Consider the following 15880-nt stretch of genomic DNA (forward strand, 5'->3'; position numbering starts at 1 on the left):
AAAAACTGTATCAACCATCCATGGGAGATGAATGTGGTCCTCCAGTTACTGAACTTGAATGGAGACTTCGGGAGAGGGAGGAGCTACTGTTCAATGTATTATCTGCCTACTTATCTACCCCCACACCTACCCACCCACCTGTCTGTCCATCTATGGACCCATTATATCTACCTGCCCGCCTACCTGCCTGCCTATCAAACTGCTGGGCACAGGGGATGTGCCAGGATATGAGGCATCCCTGGACTCACACGGCAATCCCATGGCACGGGGACTCCTCTACCTTCACTGTACAGATAAACAGGTGGCTGCCACTGGAGACAGTCAGGGCCTGGGGAGAGTCCCATGGCTGCAGAGTGACGCTTCACTACCTTACGACATTGCCTGCTGTAGCTCCGGGCTCTCACGCTTTGGCATTCATCTGAATCCCCCAAGTGCTAGTTAAATGCAGATCCCTAGGCTCCTTGCAGATCCCAGCTCAGCAGGTCTACCTACAAGACCAGGTTTTTCTCCAGAAAGAAACACACAGGCAAGAAAACACGGCTGCATTCCGGTGGGAGAGCATGCAGCCCCTGGGAGTCAGCCTCTCTCTTTACTCCCAGACCAACCATCTCAGCAGCCCCAAGGGTAACTGTGTGAAAGCCCCAAGATCCTAAGCTGCAAGGAAAATTCATGCAGCTTCTAAAAATAGGCCAGGTACAGATGGAAAGGCTGCTCGTCCCAAGCGGGGTGGCATCCCCCTTCGAGAGGCCTGTGGCTTCTGGGTGTTTAAAACTTTCCACTCAGAATTTCTGCTTTGCTCCTTGACCGCCTACTGGGAAAGTGCAGAGGTCCCATCTCAGTTTCTCACTGGTATACACAGTCTGTATCCCAGGGAGGGGATAAGATAACCAATAAACCCCCGCCTTTGGATTCTTCAGAGGCAGAGAGAGACCCCTGGGTGGGGGTGTTTGGGGGGTCTGGACCGAGAGAGGTGGTCAGCGTAGACCAGTTCTAAGTAGAAACCCCAACCTGTGCTCAATGGAAATAACTACATAACCCGTAGTCATAAGGATAGCCCCGTAACTGTGAACATTCTAAACACCCACACCGACCCCTGGCATGTCAGAACGGGAAGCGCTGTGGAGATTGCTCGGCCCCAACCCCTCCTGGGGGCCATCCCAGGTCCCCTGGCCCCTGACACGCCAGGACTGGGGCTCCATGAAGCACATCACTGGAAAAACGCAGTAGACAATCCCTTGTGTGACACAGCAGAAGTGCCCACGTTAAAGCAGATTAAACTTCTAACGCCTCTCATGGTCCTCCTCGGGTCTGGGGGACTTTCGAGTGTTTGCCTTTGCTGGGAGGCCTACAATGGCGTTCAAGACCAGCTGGACATGCAGACCTCCTCCATCCAACGGGGGGGCTGGCCGACTACTTCCTTGCCCTTCAGATGTTCTCTCCCTTTCACCTCAGGCACCAGGGATTTTAAAAAGTATTTACTACTCTGGGACATTTTAAGTTGATAAGAAGGCATTTGGGGTGTGTGGTGGTGGGGGTAGGTGAGGGAATCAAGTTAGAATATCAGATAAAACCTAAGGGCAACTTCTTCATAAACCAAAATTACCCAAAAAATTACCCCAAGGTATCCTAAGAAATATACAGTATGAACATGAGCAACCATGGTGTCAAAAAACAGGAGGTGAGAAGTGCCAGCTAGTCTTCACATGAAAATCTAAGAATGGACTGGAGGTTGAAATGTGCCAGAAGAGTGGGCTCAGATGCCAACAAGTCAAGATTTGTGAAAGCAACCAACAGGGATGTTGATAAGGTGAGCGGGAATTCAAACACAGCCCAGAATCTGGGGGGGGGGGGCGTCCCCCAGAAAGCAACAACAGGGTGGAGGAGCCCATGGACTCAGAGGCTCCCTCCATCCAAGCTGTTGGGATGGACCAATGCTTTTACTCGCTGTGAATGGCCAGTCCTCTTACGGCGCCGTGACCAGATTTTCTTTCCTTGTGTATCCAAACTACGCATGATCTGCTATCTCGGGAGTTTCGTCAGCCCTTGTTCCCAACCTGGAGAGAATCCGAGATGTATGTTTCCAGCCCTATTAAACTTGTGTCCTAAACTCACCCACCACACACACAGACGCAGGCACTCACGTGTGCACGCGCACATACACACACATACAGATGGTATGTGGCGTCTAATGCTTTTTTTTTCCAGATGTGTGACTTCATGGGGTCGGTGAGCTGCCCTTTGCACGGGGTGGGTCAGTGGCTGAGGGTGAGTGCCACCTACGCTCCTAAGCGGAAGCCCTACCCAGGAGCCCTAATCCGGCCAGGGCCTCCCAGAAGCCAGGCGGGCGCTGTCCAACTTCAGCACCACTCCCTATGCCTGCACGACAGCAGAGGTGGCAGGTGCAGCGCCATGGCCCCGCAGGGTTCTGGTCCTACCTAGTTTTTGCATGCATGCACGGAGCCTTTCTTCAAGATTGGACACTCTGCTCTGAAGTTCATCGTAGTCATAGGCGCCAATTTCCTCTTGCAGCTCGTTAAGCACTGACGTCAGATTCTGGACCTCCTCCTTAAATTGCAATACCAATTTGGCATCGGCCTTGTACTCTTCCAACACAGGTATCAAAGGCCTAAGTTCATCCATTTTCGCTTTTATCGCCTGCAAGGTTAAAATAAGCTGGGTTCAGTGCTCTGCGTGCAAAAACTTGCAACACCCTTCCTTGGCCTGGCTTCTCCCCGGGCGAGGGAGCATGTGTGTACACTCCTGTTTCATTTATGGGTTCATGTATTCTGGCCCAAGAGAGTTAGAAGAGCATATTAACCAGTCTTCAGAACACCAACATATTTGGGAAAGGTCTTTATTGTCAGTTTAGAATGCAACATCTTAAGGTTACATGCTTTTAGTCACACACACAAAGTTTCTTTTTTTTTTTTCTTTTTCAAAAAATGCATTGACAAGGGTTTCAAACTATCCATGGAATGCATCTACAGTCGCATGCAAAAGAGGATCCTGGTTGTGTTCAAGGTTCCTTAGTGATATGGTGCTAAGTATTGGAAAATAATAGTAAAAATGCATGGTGCAAAAGCTCTCTGACCCTCTTTCATGGTTACATGGGAGTGGACTGCTTCTTCAGTCACTGCAGCATTGAAAAAACTCTTTTAAGTTAGCCCTGCAAGCAAGAAAATGAAATACCGTTGAAGAGCTACCTCACTAGCCTGCCTTAAACAGACAGCCATTCATAGACAAATATTTTCATGGTCACTTAAAAAAAAAAATCACACTTCATTGCCAGATTTAGTCCAAACCAACGGCTTTAACGGTTATAGAGATTCCCTCACAGTTCCTGGTGGAATTCATAATGCAATTAAAGCATGGTCAAATGCCAGGGGTTGCTTTTTTTCTCCCCTGGGGCCATATGGCCCCAAATTTTGGAACTGGGAGAGACGCCTGCGTGGACAGTGCCTGCAAAGACGAGCTAGCCCATGGTGGCTAAAGATGCCCCCGTCTTCAGAGGAATTGGAATCTACCATGGCGAAGGGAATGCTGGCCTTTCAGGGAGAGACACAAACTCTTTGGTCAGGCGGGTCGAAATTTCTCTCCGAGATAATTCACGATGACGTGTCAGAAGCAAGGACAACATGTTCACCTGCCTCCAACGTGAGCAATCGGTTCATTGCTCCTCAAGAGGATCAGGCCTGCCATTATTTTATTTATAATATAGATTTATTACTTCGTTAGCCTGCCGTTTCGTCTATATAATGTATCGCTTTTAAAAGCGGATTAGTTCTTGCTTCATGCAGGGAGCACATCAAAGGAAAACATTAGCATAAAAAGGACAGGAAGACAGAGCATCAGCAATTTCTAGTCAAGCGGGGCTGTGTAATTTGACCTGTTCATTTATATCTGGGCTAGATTGCTAATTAACATGCATGTATACCTTAATTAAGGTGCATATAATTTTTCAATTTGATCATTTTGAAGCTGAGCAAACTAGAAGCATATATATACATATTTCTATATATGTATATATAATTTTAGGTCAAACTCTGGCCTTAATGTCCAGAGTTACCCGGAGAGAAGAAAAACGAAAACAAAAACCACTTACCAGGAAGTGAGAAAGATGTTGGTGTCTCTCTCTTTCCTCCCTGCAAATCTACAGTGTGCCTTGTCATAGCTAAATTAGGTCAGATGTGAAAAATTGCCCTGAGTGATCCCTGCTCAGAAATGGCCCTAATCAATTAAGTTAATCCTTGGCTAATGTGATTTACCTACAGCAGCTGCAGAATGACAAGGACCAGTCATGTCCCTTCCCAGCTCATTTGTGCGCTGGCTTGAGAAGCCAGGTCCTGGGACCCCGGCCTGAGAAGCTAACGGGAGCTGAAAACCACTGCTCCATCCATCCATCCCTTTCATGGGCCCTTTTGCCAAACCAGGGTGAGGGCAGCCCACCTCTCCATTCCCAAGGATGGAGGCCGTGTTCAAGGCAAAGGGCAATTTCTGCAGGGCTCCTCCCCTACCCCAAGTTTCTATTTCTGGAGGGGAAGGGGATGGCAGGAAAGGACAGGGAGGGGGAGGATACATACCTTGAACTGCCTGGCCAGGTGTTGCTTATGGCTCTCCTCCACCTGTTTGAACTTGGACTCCAGCCCTTTCATTTGGTTCTCCATCTTCTCCACGTACTGCAAGTCCCTCTGAGTCCGCCTGTCCAGGACCTCTATGGACTGAGACATGTTTTGCACCTGCCAAAAAGACAACAGGTTCAGGAAAGGAGCGGCAACAGGCGCCCACGCCCGCCGTCGTATCTGCCTCTTAATACCTGACAGTGACCTTTTTTTCCATGTGGCCGACGCACTGGGAACCAGAGGCGGCCCATGCATTATTTACCAGTTAATCACCAGCGTCGGGGAGTGTTATGACCAAGAACTCCCCAAACAGAGCAAATTGGTTTGGTAAACATTTCCTCTGCCATGTTCCAGAATGCTTGCTCTCACAGCCAGGGATGCAACAGGAGCCCCGGGTCCTCCCTGCTCACAGCTCCAGGTGTATATGGCTTTGGGTGACCTTTTTTTTTCCCTCCTTAATTGTCCGGGGGATGGTATTGTGTCTCAGTCTCTTTATTCTGCAGGATGAAACGGGTTAGGTGGGCATAAAAACCAACAAGGATGAATAGTGCTGTCGGGCTCCCTGCACCCCTGGTGGAGGCTCCCTGTCCCCCTAAATCTCACTGGAGTCCTGCCATGAAGCTTGATCGCAGGAGCGTGGAGCCAGGCTACGAGGAAACTGCTCCCCCTGATTGTGCATCAACCCTTGTCCCCATCTTGCGTGCCATCCATCACGCCCCACGGTATCATAGGTAGATGACTGCTCTGCAAACACACACATTCAGAGCATAGAGTCAGGAATCAATCACCCAGCAAATGAAGAATCGCTGTTTTACATCTTTGCAGGCGGATCTGAATTGAGTCTCGCCTCAAGATGGAACTTTAATATTCAACAGGATTCCAGAGAGCTTAAAAGGAAAACAGTTTTCATGCAGCCACCTGCCAATGCATTTTATTTTTGGGAGACTGGCTTGTGCTTCTGAGCACATGCATTTGGGGCGGTGGGGAGGCGGATGGAACTCAGGATTGTGCGGTGGCGTTTGGGTCATTTCTCAGAACCTCATCCAATTACCAGGGACGAAGCAGCTACCCTCACAAGCACAAGCAAATCTCCCATTTCTGGTTCCTCGCTGCCTTCGAAAATCCTCTCCCTTTCAGGAACAGAATCATTTGGGTGTGACACGTAGCTCAACTCGGTCAGTGAAAAGATGACAGTGCGGTTTCTACCACTTACGGTACATCCTCCACCCCCGCAAATAAAACAAAGTAAGAGCGCAACCGAAAGAAAGGCTTCTCAGTAGGAGAAAAACCGATATTACTCATTGCAGCATTTTTAAAATGCCTGGGATTTTTATGGCTCGTTATTTAAAAGTGACACACAAATCCAGTTTAAAAATCCAGGTATGTAAAATACAACACGTGGGTGACTCTGACGCACTCTGATCCTGTCTCTTGAGTCATTTTATGGGGAACTGGAAAATATTTGTTCTATTACTTTCTATCTCCCTGCCCCTCCCCCCCCCCCCCCCCCCCCGCACCTGTCTGGTTCTGTCACAGCGAATGACCACAGGACTTCCTTTGAGAACATTTGTGACTTTTGGTTCCCTTCATATTTCAAAGCACAGCCCAGCCAAACGTCACCTCCTCCAGAGAGGCTTCCATCATGTGCCAAGCCAGAAGCAGCCGCATACCACTCGGAAAGAGCGTCACCTTGTTGGCACAATGCCTGCCCAGCAGTGACCCACACATCTGTCTCAACCACGTTGCTGGACAGGAAACATGGAGCAGGAGGGGACTGGGGCTTTATTCACTCCTACAGCCGCAGCCCATGGCCTTGCCTAATGTGTTCAGTGCCTCCTGCAGCCACAAAGATGGGAGGAGGAACAGAAGTGGCCGCTCCAGTCAAGACCCTTTTCCCCTCCTGAGACAAAGGATTCTCGATGTGTTGGCAAAACCCGCAAGAGCAAGGGCTTCCGTGTGCCGAGCGGATGGGTCCGCGCCGGCTCTGTCTCAGCCTCCAACCGGGGCCTCACGCAGTGCTACGGGCTTCTTGTTTGCCAGAGAAGGAATGCTTTTAAGGCATTTCAAAGAAGATTAAATTTAAGATTTAGAAAACAAATGCTTAAGATGCCAAGCTATCCCGAATTCTTAATACAGAATGCAGATTTTCCTACTGTCCGTCCCAACTTAAGCAAGGACCCCCCTCTCTGGCTGCTCATAAAGCAGATGCTTGGGCCCAAGGGCACAACCAGTCCCAGGTGGGTGTCCTCCCTGGAGAAGACCCTGGCCCTGGCCATCCATCCTCTTTCCCGCAGGATGTGTCCCCGAGAAGCCAACCGACAAGCTCAAGGTCACACAGCTGCCAAGTGACCCCGTCCTCCCCAGGCTTTGCCGGTGTGGCAGCGGGTGCTACAGGAAGTGGGGAGGGGCGGCCACGTGCAGCACACACACCTGCCTCAGGGGAACGGACACTTGCTAATATTCACTGAACACCCTCGATGTTCCATCGTGGCGCTTATTCCATTCGATCTTTATAAAACCCTGGGAAGCAAACATTCTTTCGAGCCCCATTTTGTGCAAGAAGAGGAGACCAAGGCTCAGAGAAGGCAAGCACCTTGTCTACCATCACACGGCAGTCAGCCACGATCCAAAGCCCGGCTTGACTCCAAAGCCCACACTTCCAAAGTCAGGGCTGGTGGCTTCTTCAAAGAGAGCAGAACCCATGGCCACCACAGGCCTTTTGCACTCGGCGGGGGTCTCGTGGCCCTTGGCCCTGGCTGCAGGTCAGCATTGGGGCGTCTATCAGGTCCTGGCCACCAGGCCCTCCCAGGGACTCTGGGCCAATTATAGCCAGACCCCTGGGTGTGCGGCCTGTGACTCTACGGGCGGAGTACCACATGCAGCCAGGCCAGAGAAGCCCAGAGCTACACCCCTGTGCTCAGCTGGGACCCCAGCCCTGCTGCTGAGGGGGCACACCCCCAGCTCTGTGCACCTGCAGGCAGGAAAAGGGGCAGCTGGCAGCCCTGCCCCCACCACACAATCAGAGCAGGAAGCCGAGAGTCCTCCTTTACAACAAAAGGCTGCTGCCCTCTGAAAACACAGTGCCCACTGGGGTATAAAATGGGGCTTTAAATCTTTCAGCCCTGACACCACACAATATGAAGCAGAAAGGAGGGCCCCAAGGGCTGCACTCCCAGGGGCTCTCAGAGCTTTCTGGAACCCTGAGGGCCCCTCCTCCAAGAGCTCCAGGGCCCCCCTACCCCACCAGTCTTCCGGATCTCCCCCCCTCTAACCCCCCCCCCCCCCGCCCCCGCCTGGTCCCCGCCCAACTCCCCCCCCAACCCGGAGGTCCCAGAGGCCCTTCCCAGCTCCACCTCCTTCCTCTGCAATTCTGAATAATTAAAGGCCCAATTAGGCTTCAGTCTAGTTTGGTGTTAATGAACGTTTGTGGAATCTGCTAAATGCGTTTTACTTTAATTCTTTCTAAACGACATACTGGGTGGGCTTGGGAGGGCAGAACAAAGACCACACTATCCCTTACAGGGTGGGCAGGTGCCATCACCAGGCCCCCCCCCACTCACCCCGGGAACCGCACAGAGCCGGAAGTGCCCAGGAATCACTTACCCATGCCTTCCCTCCACATTGGGGAAACTGAGGCCAAGACAGGGACCTGCTTTGACTGCAGCTGTACGAGGGGTTGTGGTTGAGCTCAAGCTGAGCAGTTCTGACCTAGCATGGCACAGCAGTGCTGTCCTTCCACCACCCGCTGGGCCATGACCTTCCTCAGTGAGGAGCCACAGCCCTGGCTTAGTGGTATGTGCGTGTGTGATGTGTATGTGGGGTGTGTGTATGTATGAGAGGGTGAGTGGGAGGTGTGTATGTGGCGTGTGTGTGTATGTGTGTGTGTGGGTGATGTGCATGTGGTGCAGGTGCATGTGTGTTTGGGGTATATGTGGGGTATATATGAGGTGTGTATGTGTGTGTATGTATGTTGTATGTTGGGGTGTGTGGTATGTGCTGTAATGGGGTATGTGTGGTACGGGGGTGCATGTGTATCTGGTGTGTATGTGTGGGGTGTGTGGGGTGTATATGAGGCATGTATAAGTGTGTATGTATGTTGTATGTGGGGTGTGTGGTATGTGCTTTGTACATGGGGAATGTGCTGTACATGGAGCATTTGTGTATTTGGTGTGTATGTGTGTGGGTGTGTGTGGTGTGTCTATAAGATGTGTATATATGTATATTGTGTATATGGGGTATATGTGTGCTGTGTACATGGACTATGTACTATACACGGGATGTGTGTGTATCTGGTGTATACATGTGTGGGGGTATGTGGTGTGTATATGAGGTGTGTTTGTACATATATCGTGTGCATATGTGCATATGTGGGGCGTATGTGTGCTGTGTACATGGGGTGTGTAGGTGGGTTTGTGCACAGCGTGTGTGTGGGTGTGCGGTGTCCATGTGAGAATGTGGGTGGTGAAACAGGGTGAAAGAACTTCACCAAGTTTACAGGATTCTTGTGAAGATTATTTGAAACAATGGATTTAAACCCTGTGCTTGAGCCACACGGTGCTGTTGGCAGCGGGCCGCAAAGGTGAGAACCCAGTGTGCACTTGACCCACCTGCTCACGGGCAGCAGAAAGAGCCCATCGGGTGGAGCCCCAGGGATTCCCGGGGCGCACTCCCACCCGGCTGCTCGGCCACAGCTCCGAGCCCCCAGGTTTCCTGGGCGCCAGGGGAGGTGGGGAGATGGTGGCATGGCATGGCATGGGGGAGCAGCCCACGTCACCTCTCCCCACTCCCACGGGGCTCCTCAGTGGAGTGACCAGCAGGGTCTGCTCACCTCCCCTGGGGCCATCCCTGGGGGTCTCCACTAACCCCTCATTCACACAAATATTCTGGGTATGGGTATGCTAAGAGTGGGAGGCCTTGAAGTGGGGACAGACCCTGCAGACTAGCCAAACCCTGGAGCCAGGGTGGGCACACACACGGACGTACACGGATACACACGCACGCGCACACGCGCCCCACACAGACTCACCTTCTCCAGTAGCTGCCTGAGCTGTTTCGTGCGGGCGTCCCGTGAGCACATGGTCTGCTGCGGGGCGACCACTGTGCAGATACACCTGCCCTCGCTGTCTTGGGCAGAGCTGTACACCTGCCAGCTCTCCTCAGGGTTGGTGGGCAACACCTGCAGGGGGGGCAGGTGGGTGAGGGAGCGAGAGGGAGAGAAGTGAGATCACAAGGCAGCGCACCAGGCACGACAAGCAGGGAGGATGGGCAGAGTCTGAGCCCTGGCAGAGGACAGAAACGGTCTGGAGCCACGGTGTAAGCACGGGGAGGGACGGGGCCCCCAAGAACAAAGGGGTCTCATCCCATCAGGATGCCTGGGGCTACAAGGAAATCAAACCGGCAAGACTCTGGACTTTTTTTTTTTTTTTTCAAGTCCAGGGGATTTTTCAATTCCAGGGATGTTGGTGTTCTGGCAACTGACCAAATGGTTAGGGGAGGTAGACGGGATGGGGAGAGGCCGCAAGCGGGTAAGGAGTCGGGCTGGAGAGCAAGTGGCTGGTTGACTCACAGCAGCACGTAATTCAGAAATAAGATCTCCTCCCCAGAAGGCGAGCAGGGGTGGCTGGCGCAGCCTCGCACTGCCGTCCCTGCCGCTCAGGGATGGGGCGTCTGCGGTAACAGCTGGGGTCCCACAGCCCATTAGTCCAGAGCCCCAACGACCCCTGGCCCCGGCTGCCATCCCACGAGCAGCCTGGCAGAGGCTGCCCAAGGAGATGCCTGGCCTCCAACCCTGCGAGGGCTGCCACCCACGAGTTATTTGGTGGATGTCACCAAGTTTCTGGGGACATGTTGTGCCAGGTCACACCCAACCCCAGTCCTGGGGTATGCTCAAGGACCATGGAGAAATCACAGCCGTGCCTGGTCCATGTCACCTTGCAGCCCAGCTCAGGTCCCGAGTACGAGGTGCACAGGGGAGGACACCACTGCCACAAACACTCGCTGAGCCCAGACCCTCCCCCACAGCCTGCCCCGTGGCACCTCAGGTCACCTCCCTGCTATTTTTAGCACAGGGATGGGAGGAGAATCTATAGTAGCTATACATTTATTTCATTCATTGCCAACCCGAGAGGCTCAGGACCCAGACGCAGGAACAAAATCATTACGATAGCCACCGGATGCCATCCCTGAAACCCACCCCCCACCCAGGTGGGGTGAACATGAGGAGGGTCTTAGGAGGGGTCACATGGAGACCCCTCCCAGAGCACTCTGGGCAGTGGAAACCAGGCAGGAGAGGAGCCTCCCGGACAGGGAGCCAGCCTGGGGCCCTTCCTCACATCCTCCTCCACTCAGGGGTGCTTCCCGCTTAGCCCCGCTCCAGCAGCTCCAGCCACCAGCCGAGTCAGCCCTGCCCACAGGCGCCCTGGCCACTCTCCCCTCCCTCAAGGCCTTGACAAGGGAGGAAAAGCCACCTGGGAGGCAGGGCAGAGGGGTGACGGGTGACGAACGGAGTCGGGGCCAGCTCCAGGGCCGGTGCCTCCCAGGGCCCCACCCCGGCCACTGCACCCTGAGGGGCTCCCCCACCCGTCTGCCGGCGCTCGGCCAGGCCAGGCTGCTCGGGCTCTGACAAGTAGGGCGGCTCAGGCTCGGTTGGAGCCCGGCTGGCCCAGCCCCGGCGGGGTGGAGCGGCTGTCCCCACCCCTTACTTGCTGAGTGACCTTGGACGAGTCCCCAAGTCCCCCGCCTCAGTTTCCTGACCTTGTCAGCGATGGACTTTTATTAGTTGAAGGGGACACCAAGCCTCCGGGTCCCCGGGCCCCCTACCCCTGGAGGAAACCGGGCAGAGGAAGGAGGCGGCACCCCCGGGGGACCCGCGGAGAGCGCGGGGCAGGTCGTCCCCGCCCGCGGGGGTGGGGGGGCCGCCGGGGACCCCAGCCCCCCAGCCGGTGCCCTGGGCCCTGCGCCCTGCCCCGCCCGGTCGGGGTCGGGGTCGGGTCGGGTCGGGTCGGGTCGGGGTCCAGGGCCCGCGGGGCGGGGCGGGGGGGCGGCGGGGACTTACGCCTGTGCTGCGGTCGAGCGTCCCGCCGCTGGCCGCCGAGAGCTTGGTGGTGTTGAGGCCCACCAGCGAGGGCAGCGTCTGGGACATCCAGTTGGTGATCATGGCCATGGTGCTCAGCACAACCCCGATCTTGAGCAGCGGCACCGACATCGCGCCTCGAGTCGCCTCCTGCGCCCGCGCGCGCCGGCGCCGGCTCCGGCTCCGCGCCCCGGGCAGCCCTCAGGCGGCGGGCACCGCGGCGGGCAGGGGCGCCCGGCCGAGTCCCCGCGCCCCCTCGGCCCGCCGCCGCCCGCCCGCCGCGGCCGCCGCCGCCCCGCGCGCCCCGGCCATGGCTGCGCCGCCCCGGGCGCGGGGGAGAGTGGCCGCCGCCCGCCGCCCGCCGCCCGGTGCCCGCCGCCCGCCGCCCGGTGCCCGCGGTGCCGCCGCCCCTCCGCGCCCGCGCCCCGCGCCCCGCGCCCGCGCCCCGCGCCCCGCGCCCGCGCCCGCGCCCCGCCGCCGGCTCCGGCTCCGGCTCCGGCTCTGAGCGCCTCGCGGGCTGCGCGCGGGGGCCGCGGCCGGGAGGCGGGGACAGGCCGGGCGGCGGCCGACGCAATCTGCCCAGGAAATGGGTGGATTTTTCCTCTGCGCTCCGGCTCCCCGCCGCCCCCTGGCTGCCGGCAGCGACGCCTGCAGACCCCAGGCAAGGGGCCGACAGGGGTGTCGGGGCGGGAGAGCTGACCCCCCAGTCCTGCGCCCACAGCCCAGACCCGCTGCGCACCCAGCCAGGCCCGGGCCCTCCTCTGGGACCACCCCCACAGGAGCGCGGCCCAGCCCCCCTGCCCGGACCTGCTGGGGCTGACTCCTGGCTCTGAACGCCAGCCCCGCTGACCCCCGAAGCCCAGTGGGAGGGGGGTCTCCAGCCCCAGCGCTGACCGCCCGGGAAAGGGGTGCAGAGGGGAGCGCTCCCTGGGAGGCCCCGGGGACAGGTGCTCTCGGGCCTCTGCGAGGAACGGAGTCTGCGGGCACCCACCACTGTGGGCTCCTGGGTGCGGGTGGAAGGGGGCTGCGCATGCAGGTGCAAGTTTGGGGCTCAGGCATGGGGGCAGGAGAGCAGCTAAAGGTGCCCCGCCCATGAGGAGCATGGTCCTGGGCGGGGCCTTGGGGTCTGTGGTTGGGGGGCATGAGTGGAGGTCCCAAGTCCTGGTGCCCAGGTAGAGGGGCAGGGCAGCCTGGCACAGGTCCCCAGCCCTCTACAGCATCACACCAGGGCACGTGCAAGTCTCCTCAGAACCCCGGGGCTGACGGGTCGAACACCTTCAGAGGGCGTTAGCATCTGCAGGAGCCTTCTAGGGGATGCAAGGCACATCCTCCAGTCGCGCCCATGAGGCCTTCCCAGCCATCGGGGAAGACAAGAATTCCCCAGATCACTCACTACACCTCTTCCACCCGGGTGAGAATCAGTCTCCCTTCCCCAGCGGCAGTTGCAAGGAGCCAGGCTTCCTCGGCCCACCGGAGGGCCTAGGGCTTCTCTCTGCTCCATCCCCTTCCAGAGAGGGGACTCGATTACAGCCAGGATGGTCCAGGCCAGAGCTTTGGGTGTGCGACCCCGCTGAAGGGTTTCCTGACGTTTCCCCCAATGAACACAAGGGAGTGCAGGTGGCCGGTTCCAAGCGTTGGGGAAGGGCGCCATCTCCCAGCGTGTGCCGGTACTGTAGGCACCACTGAGCACCCACGGGGTCCAGGTCACACCAGGCCACACGCCAGGGCCAGGTGCTGGAGGCAGCATTCACACCACTACCAACGCCCTGCCACCTTCCCCAGCCAGCACGCGGTGAGCAGATGCGGGGCCACACGTCCCGCCAGCGCAAATCCCTCACGCGCAAATCCCACTGCGGACAGTGGCCACTTACTTGGTGGGAACAATTTCAAAGCGAACCCAACCCAATCTACCAAACGCTCAAGGCCTCCATTTAGAAGCCGCGGGTACTTGCTTATGACCTACGAGAGCAAGATGGAGGAGTACAGGGTGCGGCAGACCCACCCCCAAACCAGGCCAAGACACAGGGTACAGCGCGCTGTACACCCCCCAGACAGAAGCGACACCAACGCGGGGGCAGATGCCCAGCACTTGCCACCAAGTGCATGCCATGGCCAGAGAGAGGCATCGCCTGTGAGCCACTCAGCACCGAGAAGGCAGACTCAAGGCAGACAGCCTGCCACTGGCTGGGAGACCCCGGCCAGGGCATCAGCCCCTCTGTGCCTGTTTCTCCATCTGTAAAATGGGTTCAGTACTGTCATTGTCATCTCTCTCTCTGGGGTATTATGAAGATTCAATGGTTAGTGCAGGAGCAGGCTTGGCACCCAGTAAAGGGTACCCTGCTTTGCACAAGACACAACCTGCTCAAGAGGCCCCTCAGCCGAGCCACCAGGCCTCAAGTCCGTGCCAGAGCTGGGATTTGTGTCCCCAGAGACCTCCCTCCCCTCCCCCCACCACCAAGAGCTGCTGCTATTGATACAGATGCACAAATGCTGGGGAGGTATTGCTGGACCCGACAACAATCCCCACTGAGCAGAGCCACATTCTAGGGCGATGAACTCCAGATGGGCAGATATAAAGAATTAAAAAAAAAACCAACCTGATTTTGAAGAACATCTGATTTCCCTTTATGTCACTAATGTCCCATAAGGATTTACAGTTGGTACTCGAAATCTGAAGAGTGCCAACTTGGCCGGGCTCCTCAACAGAGGAACCGAAGCCCAGGTAGTTGGAGACGATGGAGCTGATGCTCCATCCAAGGAACTGTCGGAGGCGGGAAGACCCGAGGACCACTGAGTGGCTGGGGCCCCTCCCCGCCAGGACTCTCCTCGACCCTGGGTGTGGGCAGTTAGGTGCGGGGATGTGGGGCCCCGTCCCCAGAGCGGCAGTCCCATCGGGGAGCCAGCGGGGAGAGGTTCTGGCATCCCCTGGGCACGGCCAGGAGGCAGGCCTCGCAATGTGTGGCTCTGGGTTATTCCCACCGGGTTTGCCAAGTGTGGACTGTGCCTCGGGGCTCCTGCAGCTGCCAGGAGCCAAGCAGAGCCTGGGAGGTCAGAGAATTGGAGGTTCACACCCAGCCTGCCTTTCGGCCCCTCACCACATCTTCCTTCCTTGTCGGTGTTTATAAAGAAGCAAACAGAAGCACCATTCACATCGCCCCCTCCAGGAGGGCCTGTGTAGACAGAACAGCGATGTGGAGCAGGGACAGCCCGCTCCTGACCCACTGGCAGCTGTACCCCTGCTGCCATGCCCTGCACCCCTGCCGCTCTGCTCTGCACCCTTGCTGTGCTGCCCTGCACCCCTACCACTTTGACATGCACCCCTGGCCTGCTCCTTTGCTGCCCCCTCCTACTCCCCTGCCACCCTGTCCTTTACCCCTGCCCCTTGGCATGCACCCCTGCCGCCCTGCCCTGCACCCCTGCTGCCCTGTCCTGCACCTCTACCACTCTGCCCTACACCATTGCTGCCCTATCCTGTACCCCTGCCTCCCTTTCCTGCACCCTTGCCCCCCTGCCCTGGACCCCTACCACCTACCCTTCACCCACCTCTCTTGCTCTGCTCTGCACCCATTGTCTGCCCTGCACCCCTGCTGCCCTGCCCTGTACCTGTCACCCAGCCCTGCACCACTGCCACCCTGCCCTACACCCCTACCACTTTGGCATGTACCCCTGCTGCCCTGTCGTACACCCCTGCCACCTTGACATGCACCCTTGTAGCTCTGCCCTGCATCTCTGCCACCCTACCCTCCACCCCTGCCACCCTATCTTACTCCCCTATTGTCCTACCCTGTACCCCTATTGCCTAGGCATACAACCCTGTCTCTCTGCCCTGCATCTCCGCTGCCCTGTCCTGCATCCCTGCCCCCCAAGCCCTGCACCCCTGCCACCCTGTCCTGTACCCTACCACCCCACCCTGTACCCCTGCCACCATGTCCTACTTCCCTGCCACCCTGCCCTGCACCTCCGTTGCCTTGGCATGCACTCCTGTTTCTCTGCCTTGCACCCCTGCTCTGATAAGCTGGAGGTTGGAGGTAAGTCATTTCCAGCTCCTCCAATCCCAAAGTCCTCTCCAATGACTGGAACCCATGAGTCAGTAAGAAATGCCTTTAATGCATTTGAAAGGGTCATCTGAGAAGGCTCGAGCAAGTGTAATTTGATTTAGAAGGCTATACAGTATTTCCAAAAGCAAACT

General features: G+C 56.7%; 1 protein-coding gene across 2 annotated transcripts in view; it reads right to left on the reverse strand.

Moving 5' to 3' along the window:
• OLFM1 (olfactomedin 1) overlaps positions 1-15880 on the reverse strand; it is a 37461-nt gene that overhangs the window by 12251 nt on the left and 9330 nt on the right. The window contains exons 1-4 of one of the 2 annotated variants that reach the window (XM_041726871.1): positions 11674-11952; positions 9646-9795; positions 4581-4736; positions 2436-2655 (exon numbers count right to left, since the gene is read on the reverse strand). In XM_041726871.1, the coding sequence (XP_041582805.1) occupies positions 2436-2655; positions 4581-4736; positions 9646-9795; positions 11674-11823 (676 nt within the window). In that variant the 5' untranslated portion in view covers positions 11824-11952. Of the gene's footprint in view, positions 1-2435; positions 2656-4580; positions 4737-9645; positions 9796-11673; positions 11953-15880 lie in introns of those variants that run through there. The other variant, XM_041726872.1, reaches the window with a different exon arrangement.

Source organism: Vulpes lagopus, chromosome 12, assembly GCF_018345385.1.
Source record: "Vulpes lagopus strain Blue_001 chromosome 12, ASM1834538v1, whole genome shotgun sequence".
Lineage (NCBI taxonomy): Eukaryota > Metazoa > Chordata > Mammalia > Carnivora > Canidae > Vulpes > Vulpes lagopus.